Consider the following 19,680-nt stretch of genomic DNA (forward strand, 5'->3'; position numbering starts at 1 on the left):
TAACTTTCATTTAACAATATAAATTTCTTTAACCCTGCCTCTTACATTTCATTCATCCCTACCAACTCTTATGTGAGGTGGAGGAGACAGCAGGCCTGGGAACGAGGTTGCTCTTAGATGGGTATCAGCTCTTCCATGTACTTGCCCTTGATGGCTGGCAATGCACCGATTCCCTAAGAATGATGACACTCTTAGTGCAGAGGCCAAGGAGTCACAGCGTGGCTGTTAAAATTCTCGGTATACATTGCACCCCTTCACAGCACTGTGAGTCTCAAAGAAAAGCGCTGAAAAGCAATAATCACCATTGTTAGAAAAAAGTTCTTATGTTGCAGATTCAGGCTATAAATACATCTTTGCTAGAGACAGTGGAAATCATAATGGCAATTATTCTCCTTCAATGACGTGGGCCTGAGAAGCCAGCCCTCACACAGGATGAAAAGGTCCCAGAGCCAGGACTCTAGAATTTTTGTTTTGTTTTATACTGAGGATTGAGTGTAGGGACATTTTACCTCTGAGCTACATACACACCCAGCCATTTTTAGTTTTTGTTTTGAAACAGGGCCTTGCTAGGTTGCTGAAAGTCTCCCTACACTGCTGAGGCTGGCCTCAAACCTGGGATCCTCCTATCTCAGCTTCCCATGTACTGGGATTTCAGGCGTATGCCACCACGCCCAGCATGGGCTCTAGTATTTGAGTCAACGTTGATATTTGAAAGTGCTTTCTTTTGACTTGTTTGTCCAAATGTCTTATCAGCCATTGTAAGGCAAGATAGCTGCCTTAGCTACAGGTATTTGCAGGTTACTAGCCTTTGAAATGTTTATTCTGTCTAGCTTTGTATCCATTTTGTAATCCAAATTACTTTTACCAAAAATTGGCTCATCTAGAGAGAACCTTTGACCAGTAGGATGTGATAGAGCAACATTTTTTCCTCTTTTGCTTAAAACTGAGAATTAATTTTGCATGCTTTGTGTGTGTGCGCACATATGTGCACCAGCATATTCGAGGGACTGAAAAGGAATAGGGCAAAAGAGAGGTGAGCAGCTGAGGAATGTTCTCCCCATGCTGCCAGGCCGTTATTCAAGCTTAGTGTTATCACAGTAGACACACTTTTTTTCACTTCTTTTTCTTTCCTAGGTTCTTCATATATTATTCTGCTTATTCTCATGCAACTAGAACATATTCAGACAAGGATAGAGGGTCACAATGCTATCACCAGTCCCTGGAAAAGCCTCCCCTGCCCCAGGTGTTCCGGGAGTCCACCGGTAGTGGTGTACCTACCTGCTCCCCCATCTGTTTGGTTTCTGTGGTCCAGAGTCTCTTCTGATTTCTGCTGTCCATTGTGGGAGCCTTACAACTTCCCTGCTGGCAGTGGCCGCTGTGAGAAAACCAGACTACATGTCAACCGTCCTGACCTCTCCTTTGTCCCAAACAGGTGGGCCTCCAGGCGCTGAAGTAGATATTAGGAAAGGCATCTCCTAGGAGCTTTGAGGACTACGGCATGCCCTTCTTCCCCAGACTCCACCTTCTCAGGCTCTCAGGGAGCCCTTCCTGGAAAGAGCCTCTTTTATTTCTTCTTGTAACCCTGAACCCCATATGAGCTTGCCAAACTTTAGTTCATGAAGCCATTTTTTCCACTTGTATTGAGTGGAAGGAATCAATCTGTCATAATGGTTGAAAGTGAGATCCTGATGCCAGATTAGGGGCGAGACTTGACATTCCTGCTTGTTAGTTGGTGACCGTGGCCACATTATTTTAGCACCCCGTGTCCCATATCCCTTGAATGCTCACAGTAACAGCACAGAGGTTAGTACCTGCACTAAGGAAATGCTAATGAATTAATGAATGAAGTTTAACAGCAAAGCAGAATCAGCTGCCATCCTAAGAGTGGAAAAATCCCCTACCTGGCTGAACCTGATCTCACAAAGAAAAAGAACGCACCTTGCTGTTAAGAAGGCTTGTAATCCCCGCGCTTGGGAGGCGGAGATGGGAGGATGGCGCAGGTTCAAAGCCAGCTGCGCTGGCTTAAGAGACCCTGTTTCCGAGGATCGCGCTGGTTCGGAGCCAGCCTCGCTGGCTTAAGAGACTCTGTTTCCACATAAAAATGTTAAAAAATAGGTCTGGGAGTGTAGCCCGTGGGAGTGTATACCGGAGGTAGAAGGGCTTCCAGGAACCCCAGTACCACCAAAAAAAAAAAAAAAAAAAAGAGACCCTGTTTCCAAAAATAAAAAAGTATAAAATAGGTCTGGGAGTGTAGACCAGAGGTAGAAGGGCTCCCAGGAACCCCAGTACCGCCAAAAATTAAATAAATAAATAAATAAATAAATAAATAAAAAGAAGGCTTCACGAGAGGCCGAGACAGGAGGATCACAGATTCAGGGCCAGCCTCAGCAACTTGTGAGACCCTGTCTCAAAATAAAAAAATAAAACAGGGCTGGGGGTGGAGCTCAGGGAACCTTGACTTTCATTTCTGTAATTATGGCCACAGAGCTGTCGTATTTTTGCTATCATATTTTCACATGCTAAAAAGGCAGAAGCATTAAACTGTAATTGGTTTTTGACTAGGTGTGATCGCTCCTATCAGGGAAAGCAGTCTGTATACATTTCAAAACCCGATGAATCACAAGAAAACACATTTTCACCAAGTCTTGATCAGATACTTCCAGCGGCAAACCACCTTCTGGAGAGTGTATCAGGAGTTGCCGTGGCACATGAAGATGAGCGGCTGCTGGGTGGGCCTGTGCGGCTTCCTCACCAGCCCCAGGTAAGCCGGAGTCTTCTGTCATGTCTACGCAGATCTCGTTGCTCCTCTCACTGGTGCTGGGTCTAGATACCTCTGGTTTCCTTCAGCAAGATATATTCATTTATTCATTAAGTACTCATTCATTCATTCATTCATTCATTCATTCAGAGGGAGCCTTCATCTGGCATCGGCTTCTGTGGTTGATGCATCACCAGGGGTGCTCCAGATGTTACATTAGCTTTCATTTTTTCCACCTCTGTTGAGTGGAAGGAATCAATCTGTCATAATGGTTGAAAGTGGGATCCTGATGCCGGGTTATGGGTGAGACTTGACATTCCCACTTGTTAGTTGGTGACCGTGGCCACATTATTTTAGCACCCTGTGTGTATTTGAAGCATAACGTGGAATTCATAGCTTAGTAGGATGATGATAATACTGTAGCTTTGCCTTTAATGAGTCTACATAGGTTAAATAGCACCAATGAAAAATCAAAGAATAGCTTTAGACCTCTTATGTAGAAAACAGTGCTAATAACCACAAGTAGACTTATCTGATGTACAAGTGCATCTAATGTATACCATAGCAAAACACCTCATAATATAAAAAGGAGAGCACTTAGATTACCTTGCATGTACTAAACATGTTTACTTTTGTGTGTGAGGGGGGATATAGGAATTGAAACCAGTGACACTTTACCTCCAAGTTACACCCCTAGCCATTCTTATTTTAAAACAGGGTTTCACTAAGTTGCTGAGGCTGGCCTTGAATCTGTGATCCTCCTGTCTTAGACTCCCAAGTACTGGAATTACAGGTATATGCTTCCGCATCCAGCCAAACTATATACTTTTTTTTTTTTTTTCGTGGTACTAGGGTTCCTGGAAGCCCTTCTACCTCCGGGCTACACTCTCAGACCTATTTTATACTTTTTCTTTGGAAATAGGGTCTCTTAAGCCAGCACGGCTGACTTTGAACCTATATGATCCTCCTGTCTCCACCTCCCAAGCACAGGGATTACAAGCCTGCGCCACCACGCCTGGCAAAAACTATATACTTTTAATTTTACAAACTCTTGAATAACATTTAGAAAAAGCTCAGATATTCAGTGTATTTAGCCTTCAGATATATATACATCTTTACACACTTACACCCACACCCACACCTCCACACACAGTCAAATATGTTATAATAATCTGAAATAATAGTTGTTTATTTACCCCGAGTTATAAAATGATCACGCAAAAGACTTTAAAACAGACAGATACTTATGCTAATATTTTAAAGACTTACCTATCTGGCTTGTACTACAGAACGTACTATTCTTTTTTTTTTTTTTTTTTTTTTTGCCCGGGGATTGAACCTAGAGGCATTCCACCTCCAAACTATGCCCTCAGCCCGATTTTATTTCTTTGTTTGGAAACAGAGTCTCACTAGGTTTCTGCAAGCTTGCTACATTGCTGAGGCTGGTGTTGAACCTGAGATCCTCCCATCTCAGCCTCACAAGTACTGGGATTACAAGCATGCACCACCATGCCTGGCTAAAATGTGCTTTCCCCCTATTTACTCCACATGCATTCCTCTCAAGTCACCTGCAGTCCAGAGAGATGACAAGGGTAAGAATTGCAGAGGAAGGACAGGCATGCTCCTGCTGTTCCTCCTGCCTTCTCCCCTTCTTTTCCACATTTGTCCCTTCCCTTCCCTTCCCTTCCCTTCCCTTCCCTTCCCTTCCCCTCTTCCACCTCTCTTCCACCTCTCTTCCTTTTCCAGCTTCTTCCTTCTTTCCCCCTTATATGCATTAGTTCAATCAACATCTGTTGATGCCCACTCTTCCTCCCACACTGAGTTAGACTCTGAGGGTGTACAAGTAAGATAGCCCCAAGCCTCTAAGGGCTTTCCATGTGGAGCTAGACATTGACCATACACAGGGGGATAAACTCTTCACTTGAAAAATGACACAATAGAGCCAATAGAACACATGCCTGTCATCCCAGTACTTGGGAGGCTGAGTCAGGAGGGTTGCAGGTTCTAGAACAGCTTCAGCAACTTAGTGAGGCCTTTAGCAATTTAGTGAGACCCTGCTTCAAAATAAAAAATAAAGTCGGGCTGGGGGTGTAGCTCAGAGGTAGAGTGCCCCTGGGTTCAATCCTCAGCACCACGGGGCTGGGAGAAGATACAGTGAACTGAATTGCAAACAGGAAAGATGGAGATGCCCCTTTGCCAGGTCAGTAGGTCTAGGGAGCCTGCCCTGAGCAGAGGAGAACTGGCTTTGAGTACTGACATCTGGTGACCAGCCAAAGTCAGGTTAGTGAAGAAGTCGATGACTAGGCTAATGGAATGTCCAATAGATGAAGCTTCCTTTAAGGTGTGAAACACTAAAATTATTCTCGTTCATACATATGTCACAAGTATCATAGATTTTATGTCAAAAATCCGGAGCCCGAGCTTCTGGACCAGGCTGCACCTCGCTCACTACTGGAAAGTGTTATCAGAAGCCGGCTGCGATGTTTCTGACGCCTATCTGCTCTCAGTGGCCAAGATTAAAGCAGACCAGTGCCACAAAATGAAGAAGAGATATACACTGTCAGGTACTGTGTGTGGTATGTCAGTAGTCCATTTTGCTGGGGTACAGAGTGGCCCTGAGTTACTGTGCTCCTAATTCCTCACGTCATTCTTTTTATTTTTTAATTTTTTATTAGTGCATTGTAGTCGTACATCTTAATGGAGTACAATATGGTGGAGACACACATGCACACATCACCCAAGTAGCCCTTACCCAATTCCCGCCCCATTTCCTCCCCCTCCCTCCTCATGTTTGGCTTAGTGATTGACTTTGATATGTTTGTTAATGTACATCATGCATTAGGCCTCTTGGTTATGCATCCCCACAATTTAAGCCAACAATTTATGAAGATGGGAAATGAGCAAAAAAGAATTAATGCCAGACACAGCAGAGCATGCCTATAATCCCAGTACTTGGGAGGCTGAGACAGAAAGTATGGAGGTTCGAAGACAGCCTCAGCAATTTAGTGAGGCTCTTAGCAGCCTAGTGAGATCCTGTTTTAAGACAAAAATAAAAAAGGCTGGAGGTAGACTGTCTCTGGGGTCAATCGCTACATACATGCACACACAAAAAGAAAGAAAGAAAAAACATTAGATGACTTTCTCTTCTTGCTGGGGTTGTTTTCTGGGTTTGTTGTTAGCATTCTTTTCTCTCTACCCTTCTTCATTGCTTCCGCCACACCCCAGTACTTCTTTGTCTCCATTTCCAGCCTTGGCCTCCTTTGGGAGAGCCAGGGTCCATGCTGCTTTCATGAAAGTATGATACTGATGGCGCCATTGATTTCATTTTTTTACAACTGGGAATGGAACCTGGGGCCTTGCACATGTCAGCAGCTAACAATAGCCCAACTAAGGAGTATTGCTCTAGCAACACCTTTCCTGACTGATCAGTTAATGTTTCAAATTAAATAGGTGCATTGGGAGGCTGAGACACGAGGATCGCACAGGTTCGAACCAGCCTCGGCTATTTAGTGAGGCTCTCAGCAACTTAGTGCGAGCCTGTTTCCAAATAAAGTATAACATAGGTCTGGGAGTATAGCCTGGAGGTAGAAAAGCCCCTGGGTTCCACCCCCAGTAACACACACATACACACACACACACACACACACACACACACACACACACACAGTAAACCTAAACAAAAACAAATTAAATAGGTGCAAAACCAAAATCATTTCCTCCTAAATTTGTCCTCTGCCTACAGACAGCAATGCTAACTCTCTCCATTAGTCCCGTCAACAGTACTGTCAAGGACCACCTCAACCCGAACTGGGCTGCTGTCCTTTGACTTTCTGCTTATGTCTTGGGCCTGTATAGCATGGTGGTCAATATCTTTTCCCCTGTGTTCTACACAAGGAGGCCTCTTTGCCTGCTTCCCTTCCCTCTCTTTTTTCTTTCTCTTTCATTCTGTACTTCCTGGCTTATTAGGCAGGGTAATGACTTTCATTCATTTTTATAGCAAATATTAACTGAGCACCTTCCTTGGGCCCTGAACTCATGGCCTCACCAATACAGCCATGAACAAGGCAAATGGAATCCCTGCCCTCTGGATTCATAGCCTAGTGACCTGAATAGTAGATGTTGAGCCTTTGTTACATGCTGGGCTCTAAGCCAAGTACTTTGTATGTATCATTTTGTCTCATTCTCAAAACTACCATAATACCAGCCAGATCTTGATTGAAGTGAAGGAAACTGAGTCTCAGAGAGGTGAGCTAAGTGGCCTGAGATCTAGAGAGTGAGGGATGGATTGGGCTTTACTGTGTTTGTTTCTTAAACACATGTCCCTTACCTTTACTCTTGTTACCTTTGTTATTATCATGCATGTGATCTATGCAATGTTAAAGTTTGTCTGATGCTGTCTGTGGAACGACCCACACAGTACTCATAAGGATATAGGTGTGTTGGAGAAAGCTGGATCCACCTGGAAATGTCTGGGCCCCAGGGACTTGGGAGAAGGGTGTGGAGTGGAGGGAGGAGGAGGGATGGTTCTGTAGGTCCCAAGAAGCTGAGAGCTAACCAGAGGAAGATGAGATCTGGAGGAAGGATGGGAGGAGGCAAAAGCTGACCCGATGGTGCCATAACCCCTTATCATATCAGGGTTGTTAGGGTGGTGGAGGGGTTGCAGGTTGAACTTGGAGGAGGTCAACCAATATTGCAGTGTCTGAGGATTGGCTGGATGTAAATGAGTTGAGATTGGAATGTCTCCTTTGAGTTAGGTGGGAGACATTCATAGGGCTCTGTGCTGCGTCTGTAAGCATGCCATGTGTCCAAACACCAGTAGTCTGTTTCTCCAGACCTGGGGCCTCAGCAGGGAGACCTAGCCTTCAGAATTGCTTTACTGTGTGTGTGTGTGTGTGTGTGTGTGTGTGTGTGTGTGTGTGTGTGTGTTGTACTGGGGATTGAACTCAGGAGCATCCTATTTCTGATCTCCACCCCCTGCCCTTTTTATTTTTTTATTTTTTGTTTTGAAATAGGATCTTTCTAAGTTCTGAGAGTCTTGCTGAATTGCTAAGGCTGGCCTTGAACCTGCCATCCTCCTGTCTGAGCCTTCAGAGTAGTATGATTACACATGTGCTCCAGGTCTGGCTTCCTAATTGCTTTTGACATCTATCTTCCTTGCTCCTCATGTTCAATCCGGGCTGAGCTTTATAGCTTTTTTTCCCAAAGTCTTTGCCATCCATTCTATGAGATCCACAGGCCTCCATCTACCTCCATGAAGCGAGGCTGGATCGAGTCACTGCACCTTGTGACTGTTCACGTTTGGGCCTCACCCTCACCTGGCCCGCGGAGCTAGCCCATGGCCATTTGGGGGCCTTTCTGAAGGTCCTTGAGGACAATGTGCATTTGTTTCTTTCCCTTTTGGAGTTCCTGAAAGTAGAAGTCACAGGGCCAAGTCCTTGTCACCAGAACTATAGAAAAATGTAGTAGATCAACTAGAATACACTTTAATGACAGCAGGAATCCTGTGTAGCAGCGCAGGAGGCACCGCAGTGCTCCGGAGATGTTCTGGTCTCCTTAGACGTTTTTTCCTACCAAAGTGATGAGTCCACACAGGGCCTGAATCCTGTTTTACAGGCTGCGGTCCAGGGAGGAGCCTGTCAGTTCCTCTCAGTCTTCCTTTCTAGGACAGAGGTCTGGGTAAGTGCTGTCATGTTTCCAGACGAATTCAGCAGTAGTCATGGAGTCCCTGTTGTGTGGAGTGTGGGGCTGGGTGCCAAGACATGGCAGGGGGTAAGACAGACACGGTTCTTGCCTTAATGCGGCTCCTGGTCAAGTACAATGATAGGTATTAAAAAACAACTGAGCCTGAGAGGAGCAGTTCAAAGTGGCAGCGTGCAGCACAGAGAAGGGAGCTGCAACCTTGCCCCAGATCTGACAAAACACCGAAGGGAAAGAATCCTGGGTACTTGAACAACATGATGAAAGGTCTGGAGTGGAGAAAGAACTGAATGATTTCAGTATGGGAATAAGAGAAAGCAGACAGCGAAGGGGAGGCCTGAGGCTGCCTAGGAGGCAGGAGTTCATGACTTCATGCTAAGTATTTAGCCCTATCCCAAGAGCCATGGGGAGCCATGAGCAATTTAAGGAAGATTTTTTGTTTTAGTGGTGTTGGGGATTGACCTCAAGGGTGTTCCACTCCGAGGTACACCCCCAGCCCTTTTAAAAATATATATATTTTTTGTTTTGAAGCTGGGTCTTGCTAGTTGCTGAGAGTATTACTAAGTTACTAAGGCTTATCTTGAACCTGGGATCTTCCTGTCTCAGCCTCCCAAGAACTGAGATTACAGACATGTACCACCATGCCCAGCTCAGGTTTGTTTTTAAAGGGTCTCTCTGGGTGTTTTATAAAGAATGGCATGGAAAGGGATTAACACGGCTTCAAAGAGACCTGCTGGTGGTGATGACCCAGGTGGGAGGCAATGCCAACTTAGACAGGGCAGCAGTGAGGACAGAGAAGAAGGTCTGGGTGTGGATCCATGGGACTTGAGCAACAGGTGGGTGCAGGAGCTGGAGGAGTAAAAAATCTCACCCACAGTTCTGATGTTAGAGATTGGGCAGATGAAACCACCACTGACCCAACAGGAAACACTCCTGAGGGAGCAGGTTTAGGGGACAGAGGCCACGCTGAGTTTGAAGTGACCGTAGAAAGCCCAGATGGGATACTTCCTGGGCTCAGAATGAGTTGAACCAGAAAGATGCCAACTTTGAGGATTGGGAGAGGAACTGAGATCAGAGGGAAATAGAGAAAAGAAGTGGGTAGCAACAGGAAGAGAAGGCAGGGTGAGAGGGATGGGAAGAAAACAGGATTAAGAGTTATAGCTATCTGGGTGTGGTGGTGCACACCTGTAATCCCAGTACTTGGGAGAGTGGGACAGGAGGATTACAGATTGAAGCCAGTCTCAGCAATTTAGCGAGGCCCTATTTTAATTTAATTTAAAATTTTTTCTTTTTTTGCGGGTATGGGGATGGAACCCAGGGGCATTTGACCTTCGAGCTACAGCCCCTGCTCTATTTTTTATTCTTTATTTTGAAACCAGGTCTCACTGAATTGCAGAGGGCCTCACTAAGTAGCTGAGGCAGTCCTGCAAATGCTGGGATTACAAGCGTGCGTCACCACGCCCAGCTCCTATTTTTCTTTCTTTCTTTCTTTTTTTTTTTTTTTTTAGTAACTATCTTTATTTTCGATTTGACAAAAGCATTTAACATACTTTATAGTATAAACAAATTAAGCACTGTATATTTTACTTATAAAGTGACAAAAGTAGTTCAAGCATTATATAATTCAATTTGTACAAAAAGTAAATTTTCAAATAAAGCTTTGGTTAGTAGAACTGATTATGTGCTATCAAATCCATTTTCCATAGTTGTTCAAAAACCCAGCTCCTATTTTTATTTATTTATTTTTTTGGTGGTACTGGGGTTCCTGGAAGCCCTTATACCTCTGGGCTACACTCCCAGACCTATTTTATATATTTTTTTTATTTGGAAACGGTCGAACCTGAGCAATCCTCCTGTCTCCGCCTCCCAAGCGCGGGGATTACAAACGTGCACCACCACACCTGGCCCCAGCTCCTATTTTTAAAATAAAAAAATAGAAAATAGGGCTGGAGGTGTAGCTCAGAAGTAGAATGCTCCTAGGTTCAATTCCTAGTATCTCACCAACAGAATTACAGCTTCCCCAAAGTTAGGATGGAGCGCTGTGGATGGAGCCCCCTCCCCACCCTGCTATTTCAGTTCTCCCTCTGGATGGTGGAGTTTGGCTCCCTCTGGTGGTTGGAGGAGAATAGCAAGCCCAACTTAGACCGCCTGGAAATGATGGGCACATTCTTCAGGTGCTTCTTTATCCATTACACTGTGCAGGGGGCTGCCCTTCCTGAGGGACGCATCCTGCAAAGATGCATCACTGATAGATGACCAGTAGAGAGGGCTTTGAGCCTCAAGGACAACGCCAAGGTTTGGGTTACCTTCTCTACAGCATGAAACTCTTGCTTGGGGCTGGAATCCTGGGTCTCAGCAAAATGAAGAAAATCCACTTATGGCTGCAGTTCTTTTTGGACAATATCTATGACAGGAGGAGACAGAGTAGATGTGACATTTGTGAGCAAGAAACAGAGGAACTGAGAGGCAGGATGCTCAGTGGCAGGGTGGGACAGAGCATCTTGGCATATGGCTGACTGCTCTCCAGGTGGCAGCCATGGTGGGGTGGGGAAAAATCATATTATTAAGGGGGAAGTTTTTCAACAGGGCAAAGAGTAAATATATTGCAGGGTCTTGTCAGATGGTTGTAATAAATAGCAAAACACCAGCTTTTCATGATTAATGTATGAGGCTTTGGGTGGATACCTTCAGAGGCCTCTACAAGAGTTGATTGTTTTTTGGGAACAGGGAATTGAACCCAGAGACATTCTACTTCTTTTTTTTTTTTAGATAACGGATCTCCAAAGATTTTTATATGACCAATAAACACATGAATATCACTCATCATTATCATATTATAACTAATCATTAAGGAAATACAAATAAAAACTATAGTGAAATACTACTTCACATTTTTTAGGATGGCTACTTAACATGAATTACCTTGCTCCAGTCCTTTACCTTGAGTTACTCTCTTTATTTGTAAAGTGTGTTTCTTGTAAGCAGCAGATGGATGGATTCTGGTTTTTGATCCATTTTTCCACTTGATGTCTTTTTGTTGGGGAATTGAGGCCATTTACATTCAGTGTGATTATTGAGAGATAACTTTTAATTCCTAACATGTTAAGATTTTATTTCTGTTTGAAATACCGTTTATTCTTCTTTGCTTGGTTGTCTGCTGGTTGGAAAATCTTGTTTATTTGTTTCTGGTGTATATTACCTATTTCTTCTTTGTAGTTAATCTCCTTGAGTATTTTTCTCTAGTGCTGGTTTTGAAGACATAAATTCCTTCAGTTTCTGTTTGTCATGGAAGCTTCTTATTTCCCCATCTAATTTGATAGATAGTTTTGCTGGGTAGGAAATTTTTGGCTGGAAGTTGTTTTCTTTCAGAGTTTGGAATATGCTACTCCAAGCCCTTCTGGCTTTCATGACTTGGTTTGGGAAGTCTGGAGTGATTCTAATTGGTTTGCCTCTGAATGTCACTTGGCCTTTTGTTTTTGTTGCCTTTAAGATTCTCTGCTTGGCTTCTACATTGGTCATGTTGACAATTATGTGGCATGGGGAACCTTTTCTCTGATCCTGTCTAAAGGGAGTTCTATAAGTTTCCTGGTCCTGTGTATCAACCTCTTGCTCTATGTTTGGAAAATTTTCTGCTATTACTTCTTTGAAGATATTATTGATCCCTTTGGTTTCACCTTCTTTTCCCTCCTCTATTCCGATTAATCTTAGGTTAGCTCTCTTAAAATGGGCCCAGATTTCTTCAATGTCAAATTCCTGCTGTCGAATTGTTTTTTTCTAAGTTAGAAATTATGCATTCGATTTTGGAGTGATTTTTTTTGTGTATGGGTCTGGGGATGGAACGTAGGGGCATTTGACCTCTGAGCTACATTACCTTCCCTATTTTTTATTCTTTATTTTGAAGCAGGGTTTCATAAGTTGTGGAGGGCCTCACTAAGTAGCCGAGACTGGCTTTGTACCTGTATGATCCTCCTGTCTCAGCCTCTGGAATGCTGGGATTACAAGTGTGCGCCACCATGCCCAGGTTAAAGAAGATTTTGATTGACTCTTTGGAATTTCCTATATAAACAATCATATCACTTGTGTGCAAAGGTTTTCTTTCTTCCTTCTCCATATGAATAGACCTTTTTTTTCCCCTTGTCTTACTGCACTGACTAGGACTCTCAGTATGATGCTGAGTAGGAGAAGTGAGAGTGACATCCAGCTGTCAGCTTTTCGCTATCAACACTCTAGTGAGTTCAAGCCACCATTATTATCTCTCACCTGGCTATTGTAACACCCTCTATTACTGCTTTTCCTACTTTAGCTCTTGTTCCTACAAAGTTCATTGTCTACCCAGTGGCCAGAATGAAATTTTAAGAATGCAAACCAGATCATGTCACTTCCCCAATTAAAACAACCCTAATGGACTGCTATTACACTGAAAACATTAACGCTTCAGCCTGGCCTGCAATACCTAATATACTGGGTCCCTGCATGCCTGGGTAGCATCATCCTGCAGGATGCATCCTCTTGACCTCTAGATGCCATCATATTGGCTTTTTTCCTGAGCTTTAAGTCTACTTACCTTTGGCCTTGGCTCCAACTGTGCTCCATGTCAGGAATACTCTTCCCCTTGGTATTTGTAGCAGTAGTTCTTCCTGGTTTTGCAGGTCTCAGCTGAAGTGTCGCTTTCTTAGAAAGACTTCCTCAAGCTGGGTGTGGTGGCGCACGCTTTTAATCCCAGTACTTGGGAGGCTGAGACAGGAGGATCGTGCCGGTTTGAAGCCAGCCTCAGCTACTTAGTGAGGCTCTCAGCAACTTAGTGAGACCCTCTTTCCAAACAAAATATAAAATAGGTCTAGGAGTGTATCCCAGAGGTAGAAGGTCCCTAGGTTTCATCCCCAGTTCCACACACACACACAAAAAGAAGACTTCCTCAAGAAAATGTTTTACTTATTCTCCATAATCATGTTAAAGTTGTTTAATTCTTTGAATAGTTTTCTGAAATATGAATTATTTGGATAGCTACCTGATATATTTTCCTTTTCCAAATTGCCTGTCTCTGCTCCCTGTCCTCTGTCCAGCCGTCTCACCCGTTGGAATGTGAGTTCCTTGAGAACAGGGTCCTTCCTGCCTTTCATTGCTGTATCCCCAGGGCCTGGAGTGCACTGGGCACGGAGTCCGTGCTGATTGGTATTTGTAGCAGCAGTTGTTCATGCTGGTTGGCCCCTTCTTTGCCTTGAACCAAGGCTCTGCTCTCTTCTCCACAGTCTCCTTCTCTCAGTTCTCTCGGCTCCGTGCTTTTTCCTGTCCCACAGTCTCTGCACCTTCTCTTCCATGTCCAGAATTCCCCACACTCTCACTCCTCATTGTCCTCAGAACCTCCTGTTCTTTCTTTAACTCTCAGTGCAATAGTGATTTTCATGGAGACACCATCCCCAGTTTGTAGCATCACCTCCTTTGTGGTTATTTTCATAGTTTTAGCATTTTATCTATAAGATGATGTGATGCTATATCTGCCTTATTATTCATTATATTCTGATAGCCCCAAAGGCAGAGCCAGGGGCTTATTTGGTTAATTCATTATCTCTGCACTCAGGACAGTCCCCGGTCTCCGTCAGGCACTCAAGGTGCTCAGTAAAGGCTATTGGAGGGATGGATTCACTAAAAAAGAAATACTGGATTTCATTGGTTCTTTTTTTTTAAATAAAATTTTATTAGTGCATTGTAGTAATACATCTTAATGGGATAAAAAAAAAAACTTGTGGAGATATATATGCACACATCACCCAATCAGCCCCTACCCAATCCCTAACCCCTTCCCTCCTTCCCATGCTTGGTTTCCTGATTAACTTTGATATGTTTAAGTACATCATGTGCATTAAAGAGTTTTTCTCCCCCCCCATCCCCTCAGATAGGTCATCTTAATTGCTCCTCTATAGGATCCCTTCATCTAGAGTTCCTCCTGCTACCTATATCTTCCTAGTTTTTGCACATTAGGAAAAACATCTGATTTCTTATTTTTTGTGACACTTCACTGTAAATGCCTTAATTTTGTTAAGGTGGATTGGATTGGATCTGTCCAATACTGGCCTTCTTTTTCTTGCATAATATGTTGTCCAGAGTTCTTGAGCATGTGTGGAGGAACAGTCTACTTACAGGGAGATTTCTTCAAAAATTCAAAGTGGTTTGGATTGGATCTGTCTGCCCCTCCTGAATACTGGCCGCCGTTGCCACCGCCTTCTTGGTCTCTCCTAGAGTGTGTTGTTGTTAAGAATTCCTGTGCATGTGTGGCAGGAGCAGTCTACTTTTTGATCTCTTCTAGGATGTCCCTCCAAAAATCACTTTTCTTGCAGTGGTGGGTGCCACGCTGCCGTCTTGCCTCTAATTTCGCCATTTTCCACTCTCTCTCCTGTATTTCAGATAGGAAGTCATGACAGGAAATGTCTGTATGTTGTCCCAATCAGCTATTGAATCAAAATCTGTTAGCCAGAGTTTCTCAGAGGGATGCATGTCCTATTTGGCCACTATGAACCTTCACCATTGCGGCCACGGTCACCACTGTGGCTGCAGCTGCCGCCATCTTCCTCTCCAATATTTTTTAATAAAAGAAAACAGTACGTGTCCCTAGCAGAAATTGGGGGCCTGAGCACCTAGCAGCAATGGGTCCTATCTCCCCACCAAGAGTGGAGTCCCACAGCTTCACCACGGAGAGCGGGTTCTGCTGCTCCGAGCGCACCCTGGCCCCCTGTGCTGTGCAGAGGAGTGCAGTGGCCAGGAGCGCCTGTATCTCCTGGGACGTGCAGCACTGGCCAACCCGTCTATGCAGGGCTCCATCTGATGTGCCCTGAAACTTTTTCTTACATAGTATGTTATCCAGAGTTCCTGAGCATGTAGGGCAGGAGCAGTCTACTTTTGGAGAGGTTTCTTCCGAAGTTCAGAGTGGATAGGAATGAATCTGTATGCCTTTTCAGAATACTGGCCGCCACTGCCACCACCATCTTGGTTCTCCTCCTGAGCATTTTTCTTACATAGTAAGTTGTTCAGAGTTCCTGAGCATGTGGGACAGGAGCAGTCTATTTTCAGGGAGATTTCAGGTAGATTGGGTTGGGTCAGTCTGCGTATCCTGAATACTGGCCGCCACCACCATCATGGTCTGTCTCTTCTCTCTTATATTTTAGATAGAAAGTCATGGCTGGAAATATCTCTGTATGTTGTCCCAATCAGATATTAAAGCAAAATCTGTTGTCCAGAATTTCTCAGAGGAATACATGTCCTATCCGGCTGCTGCCGGCAGTCGTTGCTATGGCCGTCATCTTCCACGCCCCTTCTTATTTATTTATTTATTTTTTTTTGGTGGTACCAGGGGTGGAACCCAGAGGCTTTCTACCTCTGGGCTATACTCCCAGACCTTTTTTATATTTTATTTGGAAACAGGGTCTCACTAAGTTGCTGAGAGCCTCACTAAGTAGTTGAGGCTGGCTTCGAACCCGTGCGATCCTCCTGTCTCAGCCTCCCAAGCGTGGGGATTACAAGCATGCGCCCCACGCCCGGCTCTTCCACGTCCCTTCTGATGCAGCCTTTTTAAAAACAACGTTTCTGAAATACGGATGAATCTTGCAGTTGCTGGCATCTTAGAGTTGACGAAAAACAGTCTAAATTATTAACAAAATACATTACAAGATTCCATTTCACAAGTAACTAAAGAAATGCAAATTAAAACAATAGTAGTATGCTATTTTTCAGGCTCCAAATTGGCAATGATTTTCTAAAATAATAAAAAGAAGTGTGAGAAAAAAGTATTTTATATACTGTAGCTAAGAGTATATATTGGCACAGTCTTTCTGCAGCAATTTGGCCATATATATCCAAAGTCTTAAAAATTTTAAAATCTTGTGGTTAAGGAAGTAATCATGGATATTTGAAAATATTTTGCCAATAGTTTTCATTTGATAGCATTTTATGAGAATGAAAAATTGACTCAATAGTGGTAATCCATGAAATGGAATGCATTTTGGTAATAAATATAGGTATTTTCAAAGAATATTTCAAAGAATATTTAGGACATAGAAAGATGCTCACACTCCATTTCCAGGCATCTGTAGGCTCCATGAGAGTGGGAACCATGCATTTTGTATTTGGTAGGTACCCAGCCTCTAGCATGGTCCTAACACACATATTTTGTCCAATAATAAAGTAAAAAAGAAGTGTATGGTGTGCAAAGTAGGTAGGATGATCCCAATATTTTTTTTTCAGTACTGGGAATTGAAACCAGGGGCATTCTACCTCTGAGCTATACCCTAGCCCTTTTTTTTTTAGTCTTTATTTTAAAACAAGGTCTCACTAAGTTGCAGAGGGCCTCACTAAGTAGCTGAGACTGGCCAGGAACCTGCGATCCTCCTGCCTTAGCCTCCCAAGTATGGGGCTTACAAGCATGTACCACCACACCCAGTTTCATTTTTTTATTTTGAAACTGGGACTTGCTAAATTGCCCAGGGCTGGCCTTGAAGTTAAAATTCTCCTACCTTATCTTCCCAAGTTGCCGAGATTACACTACATTAGCTGAGATGTGCAATACTATGCAGGGCTCTTATAATTCAATTTCTTTCTTTTTTGGGGAGGGTACTGGAGATTGAATTCATGGGAATTCTACCTTTAAGCTACACCCCAGCCTTAATTAATTAATTAATTAATTTATTGCAGTACTGGTGATTGAACCCAGGTCATTCTACTTCCAAGCTACATCTCCAGCCCTATTTCTTATTCTTTATTTTGAAATGGGGTCACACAAAGTTGCGGAGGGCATCACTAAGTAGCTGAGGCTGCCCAAGAACCCGAGATTCTCCTATCCCAGCCTCCCTGTGTGCCACTGCGCCCGACTCTTATTTTTATTTTTTACTCCCAGTACTTGGGAGGCTGAGACAGGAGGATCTTAGGTCCAGCTTCAGCAACTCCTTGAGACCCTGTGTCAAAATTAAAAAAATAAAAGAGCTGGGGTGTCGCTTGGAGGCAGAATAGCCCTGGGCTCAATCATCAGTCCTTCCTACTGCACCCCAACCACACACACAAGTAGTCACAGACCATTCCATTCTAACTGGAGCCCCTGGCAGGAACCTGGATGCAATAATCCTCACAGACGTGCTAAAGCCCTGCGCTGGGCAGAAGCCCACCCCTTGCTCTTCTCCTAGACGCCCTGTTTGCCTGCTCCGAGCAGCTGATTCTGCTCAGAGCTGTCCATCCCGTCTCCTGCTTCTTTCCTTGGTTCTTGTTTCTGCCTTCACAGCCACTTTGGACAAACCTTGTGGACTCTCGCTTTCTCTCTTCCTTGGTTCTTTTTTAATTTTTGCCTCTGACCCAAAGCACCTTAACTCCCGGCCACCTGTGGTGTTGAGGGAGGCAGCTTCTCTGGAGCCTGGAATGTTGCTCGGCACACACAACATGCCCGATACATATTCTCTCTGTGCACAAATGTGATCCAGGTAAAGGGCAAAGAGGAAGAGGAGCGTACAGGTTACAGGGGCCTCCAACAGGGGCCAAGGAACAGATGAGGTGCTGGAATATGTTTTTTGGCACACATTAGACACAAAAATTTGAAATCTAACAAATGAATAAATGTAGGAGTTTAGATACTAAAACACATGGAAAGAGCTGAAATTGCTAATTAATTGGATCTTTAAGTTTAAAAATTCCGTGTGTTTGCATTTCTGTATGAAGTGTAACTACACACACACAGACACACATGTTTGCACTCCCTAATTTTGTTTTTTTAACATCTTTCTGTTGAAGCTTGCAATTCAAGATGGTTGCAACAGAGGGCAGAATTGAGTAAGAAATATAGACCTCTTTTTCTTTTTACCTGAAAATCACTGCAAAACACAAATCATAGCCAGTGCATGGACTGAGCTATACAAATACTCCTTTTTGGCGCTCTAGTGTTCAAAATTTACTTGTTACAGTTATCAAATAGCATTATCATTATTTCAAGTCATAGTTTAAATACTTGGTAATACATGTAAGCCTTAATAAAAGCAAAGTGTTTCTCTCTCTCTCTCTCTCTCTCTCTCTCTCTCTCTCTCTCTCTCTCTCTCTCTCATTTTTTGTGGTACTGAGGATGGAACCCAGGAGCATTTTACCTCTGAGCTACACCCCCATCCCTATTTTTTAATTCTTAAATTACGGATAAAATATTTAGTTCCTGCATCAATGGGGCCGAGTGTGATGGTACATCCCTGTAATTCCAGTACTTTGGAGGCTGAGACATGAGGTTACAGGTTCGAGGACAGCCTCAGCAAGTAGTGAGATACTCAACAAACCAGCTTCACACCGAGGGGGTGAAGTGCAGATGTATAATGCCCCTGGATTCAATCCCTACTACAAAAAAAGGAAGGAAAAAGAAAAAAGAAAAAGAAAACCAGAAGCTTAAGTGTCGGGTACTGCTAGTCTTTTCAAGCGACTTTTCAGTTTATTTACTTTTCTTTCCATTCCAGTGCTGGAGGGCAGCCTTTTCGAGGTGACTGTCGCAGACAAATGCCGATTGATGTTCTTCATTGGGAGTTTTTTGAAGCTTATGGGCAAAACCAAGGAAGCAGAAGAGTTGTTCTTGAGTATCGAGGACATGTTGGTGCAGGTAAAGTGAGGGAGAGTTCCAGACCCTTCAAACTTGGTTCCTTGTGTGCTAAATACATCCAGATACCTTTTATCTTTGTTCCTTGGTAATTTAGTCTACAAACTAAATCGATTGATTTGCTCATCAGTGAGGAAGCCACGTACATTAATGACAAGCACTAAGGAGAAAGGAGTCATTAAAGATCGAATGAATGCAGGTAGGTGTCCCTGTGGAAGGGAAAGAGGACATTAAAAAGAGGAATAGAGTGGTAGGTTGAAAAGAATCCATACAAGATTGGCCAAAGACTTGGTTACAGCTTTTATGAAGATCCTGGGGAAACTCGACTAACTTTTCCCTTTATTGACTTATCATTTTTTCTAAAATAGGAACTTTTATTTATTTTTAATTAATTAATTAATTTAACATTTGTAGACAAAGACATTTATTTTTTATTTTTTCATATTTATTTTATTTATATGTGGAACATACAAAATGTTCCACATTGAAATATACACATTGAAATGTATACATTGAAAATGGTGTACATTTAGATTGTGCTTTGTGCCCTCTCCCCCCCCATTCCCCTTCTCCCTCCCAATATATTTATACTATTACACATATTTAGATGTAGCTCCTCCAT

General features: G+C 43.4%; 1 protein-coding gene across 1 annotated transcript in view; it reads left to right on the forward strand.

The window, feature by feature from the left end:
- Positions 1–19,680, forward strand: part of LOC308269425 (putative tetratricopeptide repeat protein 41) — a gene marked incomplete at both ends in the record, with an annotated part of 92,650 nt that overhangs the window by 33,649 nt on the left and 39,321 nt on the right. Inside the window, 3 exons of the mRNA XM_080704807.1 lie at positions 2,563–2,761; positions 5,144–5,322; positions 18,922–19,061. Of these exons, the coding sequence (XP_080560933.1) occupies positions 2,563–2,761; positions 5,144–5,322; positions 18,922–19,061 (518 nt within the window). The remainder of the gene's footprint in view (positions 1–2,562; positions 2,762–5,143; positions 5,323–18,921; positions 19,062–19,680) is intronic.

Source organism: Muscardinus avellanarius (genome assembly GCF_963383645.1).
Source record: "Muscardinus avellanarius genome assembly, chromosome: 11".
Taxonomy (NCBI): Eukaryota; Metazoa; Chordata; class Mammalia; order Rodentia; family Gliridae; genus Muscardinus; species Muscardinus avellanarius.